The 8,323-nt window shown below is 38.8% G+C and overlaps 2 protein-coding genes across 4 annotated transcripts in view; one reads left to right on the top strand and one right to left on the bottom strand.

Moving 5' to 3' along the window:
- fbxo33 (F-box protein 33) overlaps positions 1–2,849 on the bottom strand; it is a 5,847-nt gene extending 2,998 nt beyond the window's left edge. Inside the window, exon 1 of one of the 2 annotated variants that reach the window (XM_007578929.2) lies at positions 2,123–2,849. In XM_007578929.2, the coding sequence (XP_007578991.1) occupies positions 2,123–2,553 (431 nt within the window). In that variant the 5' untranslated portion in view covers positions 2,554–2,849. The remainder of the gene's footprint in view (positions 1–2,122) is intronic. The other variant, XM_016664602.1, reaches the window with a different exon arrangement.
- A 3,131-nt stretch (positions 2,850–5,980) lies between these two features.
- Positions 5,981–8,323, top strand: part of kcnk10b (potassium channel, subfamily K, member 10b) — a 20,086-nt gene continuing 17,743 nt past the window's right edge. The window contains exon 1 of one of the 2 annotated variants that reach the window (XM_016664604.1): positions 5,981–6,099. In XM_016664604.1, coding sequence (XP_016520090.1) covers position 6,099 — 1 coding nt within the window. In that variant the 5' untranslated portion in view covers positions 5,981–6,098. Of the gene's footprint in view, positions 6,667–8,323 lie in introns of both variants that reach the window. The other variant, XM_007578928.2, reaches the window with a different exon arrangement.

Below are 8,323 nucleotides of genomic sequence, written 5' to 3'. Positions count from 1 at the left end.
GTTTACCGATCAGTTTACCGGATGGTTTGCCGATCAGTTTACCGATCAGTTTACCGATCAGTTTACCGGATGGTTTGCCGATCAGTTTGCCGATCAGTTTACCGGATGGTTTGCCGATCAGTTTACCGGATGGTTTGCCGATCAGTTTACCGATCAGTTTGCCGATCAGTTTGCCGGCTGGTTTACCGATCAGTTTACCGGATGGTTTGCCGATCAGTTTGCCGATCAGTTTGCCGATCAGTTTGCCGATCAGTTTGCCGGATGGTTTACCGATCAGTTTGCCGATCAGTTTGCCGGATGGTTTGCCGATCAGTTTACCGTCCCCAGATCAGATCGGAGATCAAGTAAGAATCTGTTTTACTCTCAGCTTCAAAACTAAGAAGTCCCACAGTTTCTGGTCCATAAATGCATCAGGCAACGATTCATTCATTCACTGGTGGATTCAAAACTAAAATGTTCATTAAAAAAACATTTTTTCTTTTAAACCATTTTAATTCAGAGAATAAGAAATAAAAAACAACTAGTCCAAATCAAACTTTGGAGGTCAAAGGTCAAATAAGACAACTGATGCCTCTTTAGATCCTACCTGTCAGATAGCCATGTTTGATCATCAAATACTTTAACTAGGCCATCTTACTGTAGAGGAATATCATCCAGGGATTGGTTAAGTTTAAAGGTTTTAAAATGCAGATAATCAATAAACAGAAGTTGCTAAACAACAAAACAAAAGCAGAACAACAGAACAGATGTTGGCATGGCCTAGACAAAGTAAGCAGGTCTGAATAGGGGCCTTGCTTTTGCCAGAAAGTCCTGTGGAGCCTGAAAGAGAACGTAATAGAGGATGATGATATGAAAAGGAAAGTTTCTGCAGATTGTTCATCCAGATTATCTCTGTAATCTGTTCAGGTGGGCTCTAACCCACAGCAGCTCATCAGGACCAACATGTCTCTACGTCAAGAGTCAATGAGAGAGAGTGTGTGTGTGTGTGTGTGTGTGTGTGTGCTGATATCAGCAGGTCAGAGGCAACAAAGGTACAATGCAGCTCTGCAGCGCTGCATTGTACCTGCTGGTTCTGACACACACACACGCACACACACACGCACACACACACCCAGCAGAGGCAGGACTGCTGATGAGATCAAAACGTCTGCAGATGAATGCTGTCAATGATACTGAAGTTGGTGTCTGATTCCCAGCTTCATTAAAAGGATATTTCACTGATTTTAAATGAGCTGGTTGGTGATTAACTCTGATTAAAATCCTAGAGCTGGAAACTGGTTGTATTTATGAAGATTCCAGAAAACACATTAATAACGTATAATAATAGTTGAATTAAGTAGAGAAATATTTCATCTTATTATGCTGATAATTAAATGTCACATCAACTGTAATCTAAAGGAACATTATAATTGACATTATTGTGGTTATTGTAATTTAAAACATGTCAGCAGGGAAAATATTGACATTCAGGACAGAAAATGTAATAAATAAAAATGTCACTTTCTCCAGTCCAAGCAAACATTTTAGACACCATACTCTTGGAAATAATTATAATCAGCTGAGTTATGTTCTCATAAACTATATTTTAAAGAATCTGTATCACTGTTAAATAATTCAGGTTTGTTTTTGACCTGCTGATTATGAAAACAAACATATGAAAGATTACCAAAATGTGCTTCCAGCTCCTTGATAGAGTGACTATTTTCACAATCAACAGAAAATAAAAGATTTAACACCTGATCCCAATTTAAGGCCTTTAAACTCAGAAAGCTACATCCAGCTTGGTGAAGCGTTAATAAAATGACATTAGAAGTGTTTTTGTTAGATTATTATGCATATTTAGAACAGTATCAAACTTTCTAGTCCACGTTCAATTTAAACAGCTGATCTAAAATAGATAGCTTACTCCCTAAGAACTGTGAAATAGCCCTTTACCTCCGCTATGAATCGGAAGCCAACTTCACTGTCCTCCGCACAGACATGACATGATTACGTAACTCCCTAAAGCCTGGGTTTGTTTACACTAAAAGCTCAAAATGCTCAGCAATGAACAAATGTCAGTTAGTTTTCAGGATGTAACAAAAGCAGCACACATCTCTCTGAAGCTGCGGTTTTATGTTACCTATTGTTGCGGATGCCGGTGAACACACACAACACCTGGTCCAAGTAGGTGGCCATGGCGTCCCTCCACCGCTGGTGCGCCTCCTGGCCGCCGGGAGGCTGCTCCATCCTGGCGGCCGTCGGGTCGTTGCTTAGCGGGCTGAGGTTCCCTTCCACCGGCGCCAGCTCCAGCTGCAGCTCCCGCACGAAGGAGCCGAACTTCCGCATGAGGAACTCCAGCTTGGCCGTCTCATCGGAGCCGGAGCCGTTACAGCCGTCGCCGCCTATCCGCAGTTTGAGCTCGGTCCACAGCGCGGGGTAGAACAGGCACTCCCTCCAGCGGGAACACACGGCCGAGGCCCGGAGCTTGTCCCGGTCGGACAGAAAGGAGAAGATGTGGACGATGAGCTCGCTGGGTAAAGCCATGGCTCCGACACCCCCGCACAGAGCCATGGCGGGCCGGCAGGGCAGCGAGCAGTTAGAAATGTTCAAACCGTTTCTGTTTGAAGCGATGCAGCCGCGCTGGACGTCGGCGACGCTTCTTCCTCTCCTTGAAAACAAATCGTTCTTTTTGCAGCTTCGCCTTCACTACTGGACCGAACCAGTCACTCAGGATGCGGGGGCCAAAACACGCCAAAACAAAAAGCCTCACAAAATCATTGCTTCAACGTTAACTCATACAGACTGTTTTCATTTATATTCTAAAACTATATCACAATGTTTCCTAAAAATAAGCCTAAACTCTATTTTATGTTCCGCTGGTTTGGTGAATGGTTTAGTCCGGAGGCTCTCGTATTTTTGCCATATCTCTGTCGTCCAGCAGAGGGCGGTATTTCTCTCCAACCATTAAAGAAAAAAGAGAAACTCGAGCCAACACGTGATCTTTATTTTGGTATTTGTTTCCAGCGTGACACTCCCCTCTTACACACCCCGCTGCAAAAATCTGACGCAGGGCTTCATGTGGGGGGCAAACCAATGCAGCACCAGCGACAAAACATGATGTCACTCCCAAAAACATGGCTTCTGCTACTAAATAACGGCCGGTTAAAAATGGACCCAGCAAAAAGACAAGAATATAAACTTATGAAGATTGAAATAAAAATCCTTTTAAAATATTAATCCTTTGTATTGTTTAGAATAAAATCCTTGATTTGTGTCTCAGAGGGGAAATACTAATATATCAGCAGTAGAGTGGAAACACACAGATACACATTAAACATAAGCAATAATGATAAAATAAATGAAATACAGACTGTGCAGTTATAGAAAATAGACAAAAAGAAGAAAACTACACAGTTATGAATAATTATGACACAGATCTGATTGTTTTTGTTAAAATCCTGGAAAAGACAAAAACAATACCTTACAAAAGTATTCACACTCAAACTTTATTAGAAATGGTCATAACTGTGAGATTAAATTGATAATCTAAAAAGTGCGGCATGCATTGTTTTCCAGCCCACCGTAGATAAAACTAAAGGGTCAACGCGGTTCTGGACTGAAGCTTTTTCCCTTCTTCTTTGCAAAACAGCAGAAGCTCTGTCAGATTAAACAGAGAGCGTCTGTAAATATCATTTTTCAAGCCTTTATGGTCAAATAAATGAAAAGTCTAGACTTTGATTAGGCCGTCTGTTTGTTTTATCTGTGGCTGGATGTTCAGATGCTGTTTTAGTCATGGGTTATTGAATGGTTGTTGGGGCGCAGTTGTGATTTTTCGAGCAGCAGGTGGCGCCAGAGGGCTTCAGTTGTTAAACAAAGACTTTTTCTGTCGTTTTAGTGGCGAGAACGTTATCACGCCAAGTGCACAGCAGGGGGCGACAGAGAGCAACACAACCACAGAGCCAAGTGTAAAAACCTGTGTAAAAATATAATGTAATACGTTACACATGTAAAAACACGTGGGCATCAAACTGCAGGGCAGAAAACATTATTTGGGTAATAATGTTCTCACACTTTTAGCAATCTTTTTAATTTAGAAAAATCATAAATAGACAACAATTTTGGAAGTATTATTGGCACATTTTAACTGAAACCAGGTAGTAATAATAATAGTAATTTAGTAAATCTGATAAAGCTTACAGCTCCAGGGTTGAATGGACGCCCTTCACTGTGAAAAAAATATTCACCTGCTTACACATTTCTTCTGTTTTTGCTTTTTTATTTCCTTTAAATGATTCAAATGATACTGATTTTAATACATGACAGAATCTGACAAACATACAGAAATCAGTTTTTAATGGTTTCATTAATTGAGGTAAAAATCTTTCCAAACTCACCTGGAAACACATAGAAATATCAGTGAGGTCATTTATTATTACCAGATTGTTTTAAATGGTATTTTCCCTTTTTATAAATAAAATCATAAATTGAAAACTGTTTTTGGTATTGATCTTTGTCTGATACATTAGTAACATTTTATTTCATTTTATTGATGCTGCGCTCCCTGTGAACCTGCTGGCCTCGTGGCGGAGCGGGCCGGGCGGGAACTGTCTGCCAGCATCACACTTTTACTCCCTTACTCCCACCATGTTCCCTGATTTGTCTCACTGACCTATTGACCCCTTGTGTCACTCACAAACAGTTGGTGAATTATAATTATGACAAGCAAGACAGAGAAGCAAGGGTTTATGAAAATTATGTTCAGTTTTTATAAATGTCTTATTTTTGTTAAAATGTGGCTTATTTGTCAAAGCTAAATGATCATTTTAAAATTTCCATTCAGGAATTTTGTTCAAACATGTAAAGCTGCTTTAGGTGCTTGTAAACAGAGCTGGATCCATGGCATCATCTGAAAGTTAAAAAATAAATATTGTGTGAAGTAAAATCATAGAAAGCAATTTAAGAAAAACAAACAACAAAAAACAATTTCTAATAATTTCTAATAATGAAATAAAAACTGTATTTTCCAGTTTGGTGTCTTATTTTATGAGCCTTTATTTTACTTTTGGACATTTTCAGTTCACTTGTCTCTGATCTGGTTCCATATTTTCTTCAGATTAATTTGTCCAGAGTTTTATAACTAACTTTATTAGTTCTGCCTCTTGGAGCGTTTTGACCCAAAGCAGACTTCAGTGTTTCGTTTTGATGTTGGTGTCGAACATTTGGAATAACAGTTATGTGTTTAAATATATTTATCAATCAAATCAAAGCAGGTTTTACCTGCATAAAAGCAAAATTACATCAATATGAAAAGATGTTCAATATTATTAAATTCTCACTGACAGCCATTTATTAATATTTTAGCAGTTTGTTATCAACATATCCTGCTGCTATGTGATCTTGATCTGAAAAGAAAAGAAAATGATTTTGATACTTTAAACAATCTGTGGCTTTAGAATAAAAAAGATTTTTTTTAATAATTTGAATAATAAATTAAACTCAAATCAAATTGGACTGTAAGTTCAGTTTGTCTGACTGGACTGGTTGAACACACATTGCTCTTTACAATTTTTTGTTTTTATTTATTTATTCTTTTCTTTCTTTCTTTCTTTCTTTCTTTCTTTCTTTCTTTCTTTCTTTCTTTCTTTCTTTCTTTCTTTCTTTCTTTCTTTCTTTTTGTAAAGTGTCTTTAGACGGCCTTGTTGTTAAATGGCACTTTAGAAATAAACTGAATAAATGTAAAGACAAATTGTGTCTCAGATGTGCAAACAGGGTCAGAAATGAACAAAAAAACAACACATCATAGTTTTTTATTTAATTGAACTGAAATCATATGAAGCCCATTAAATTTAAATAAAAGCATCCCAGTGAAGCGGGGCTCCCCTCAGGCTGACAGCAGCTCTGGTTTAATGCATCTTCAGGAGTATCGACAGAAGGTCTGATGGGTCACAGAAGGTCACCGGTTCTTATCCATCACACTCATTAATAATTCACCCCAACCTCTACATGTGAATGATGTAATATGTGTCTGCTGATGATTTGGTGCCGCTGCGCGCCATGTGCTCATCTCCCGGCTGCCAAATGAAGACAAGATAATCCTGGTTTGTGGACAAATAAAGAGTGAGTAAAATGTTACCGCATAGATTTAAATAAACGCTGGTGGGAAATAAAAGTGATGCTGAGCTTGATGCGGCTTGACGGAGAGGCAGGTGGAGTCGTGGCTGCTGGGAGGGAGGGCGGAGAGCAGAGCATCCTCCCCCGTTGTTCCTGCTGCTGGTGTGAGCCGTGCGTAAAGACGCGTACATAGACACGCTCCGGCAGCTCGAGTTGGACCGGACCACTGTTCCAGTGCGACACGGGATGTGGTTCGGACCAGCGAGTGGTGCGGCACCACGGGGGAAGGCATCTGAAGCAGCCTGTCTGAACACACCGCGGGGGTGAGGAGGAGGGGGAAGCAGCTCCAGCGGAGAGGCAGACAATGCGGCTGGTCGATGCGCTCATCGCTGCTCTCTGAGAAAATGGACACGGAATGCGTCGTGACTTGATTTGATTTCTTTCTTTCTTTTTTTATTTTGGGATTCGCGCTGAATATTTTTCCTGCACTCCCTGGTTACTAAGGAACCAAATCAAAGATGAAATTTCCAATAGAAAACCCGACAAAACAAGTAAACTGGGACCCAGAGCAAGGTTGGTGAATCCATCATTTCCTCTTAAATCCTGAGTTTGCTGCCAATTCCAGAATGTGTTGATATGAAAGGCTCGTCTCAGCAGCAGCAGCAGCAGCAGCAGCAGCAGCAGCTACCTGCAGCACATCCGCATTACATTCTTCACACGCTTGAACAGTTCTGCTCTGTTTCCTGTTGCTGATTTGTCTTTTATTTGCACTGACAGTCTGAATCATGCAAATGGGTGTAAACAGCAGAAAGGTGTTTGTGACAGCCAGATCTCCATCATTCCTGTTCTTAGTTGTGCAAAGCAGCATTGATGGGAAAGTCAGAACAGCAGAATGTCTGAGACACGAAGCTTTTCAAAACAAAAGCATGAAGAGCTACTTTCCAAATTCATCCAAAAGATATTTCATTTCATTTTTAGAGATACATAAATAATATTCATTGAACATATCTACATTTCAGTTAAGCATATTGGTTCCATTCCAGTTCAGTTCAGCTTATTTATAATGTGTTAATTATCTACTGATGTCTTAAGGCACATTAAAAGACAAACAGGTCCGATTCATTTAAACTGAAATTCACCATCAATCCAGTTCAAACCAGTTTCATAAAAACTGGATTCAGTGACAAACTGTCAAATCAGACGTAAGGCACTCTGATCCAGTTTATGATAATTTAGTTTTATGTTCTTTTAGCCCCAGCAAAAAGCATAAAGTTATTTAAGTTAATAACTTTTCAGTAACTTTTAATCACAAGCCAGAAACCAAGCAGAACCAAATGATCCGAAGAAATATTTCAAATGAAATGATTTTTACTCATGTCATTCATTTTAGTGACAAACGTATAGTTTCTACAGTATTAGTCCAAATATATATAGATGAAATGTTAACATCTGTCCTCTCTACAGAGATTTTAATCGATAAAATCTCTGAAACAAGTTGCACAAATTATATTCATATAAATGTTCATCTATATGTAAAGATTATACCAATTTAGCAGATAAAATAAATTTAACTAAATAATTTAAACCAGTTTTAAAAATGTGCATATCAGCTCAATATGACATTTTAATTAATTACTAAGGTACTTGTTTATTTGTGAGTCTGAAGTAGTAATAAAGTTTTAAATCTCTTCAAAGCAAACGGTGTGAAAACTGCCAGATCTGCAGCTCAGAGGAAAAAACGGCCAAACAAACGATCAGCTTCCTCTCTCACCTCTTGTGATGTCATCGACTGGACTAAACATTTGATGACTCAAAACAGAATCAGCTTTTTAATTTCTTCAGTTTGTCTTATAAAAACTTTACATCATGTGAAACCTGACAGTAAAATTATTTCTTCTAAATAAAATAGATAATTACATATGAATGTAAATACATGTAGATAGTGTCCCTTTTATCCTTACTTCATTCCTGTAAAGATTTTATATTTTTATAACTTATAAATGTTTTAACCAGATTCCTTGTTAGTGCATTTTAAATATTTGACAGCATGACTTTTATTTTGAAAAACTGCTTTTACCGGAAGATGTAGGCGTTCAATAGCAGCTTGATGGCGGATTTTATGAGTTAAGCAGCTTGCTGCCATCAGGAATCACAGAACCAACAGAGAACCTTCAGAGAACCAACACAGAACCTTCAGAGAACCAACACAGAACCAACACAGAACCAACAG

This window comes from Poecilia formosa, unplaced genomic scaffold (genome assembly GCF_000485575.1).
Source record: "Poecilia formosa unplaced genomic scaffold, Poecilia_formosa-5.1.2 Scaffold498, whole genome shotgun sequence".
Taxonomy (NCBI): Eukaryota; Metazoa; Chordata; class Actinopteri; order Cyprinodontiformes; family Poeciliidae; genus Poecilia; species Poecilia formosa.
Note: the sequence above shows the minus strand (reverse complement) of the source record. Positions and strands in the feature narration are given on the sequence as shown.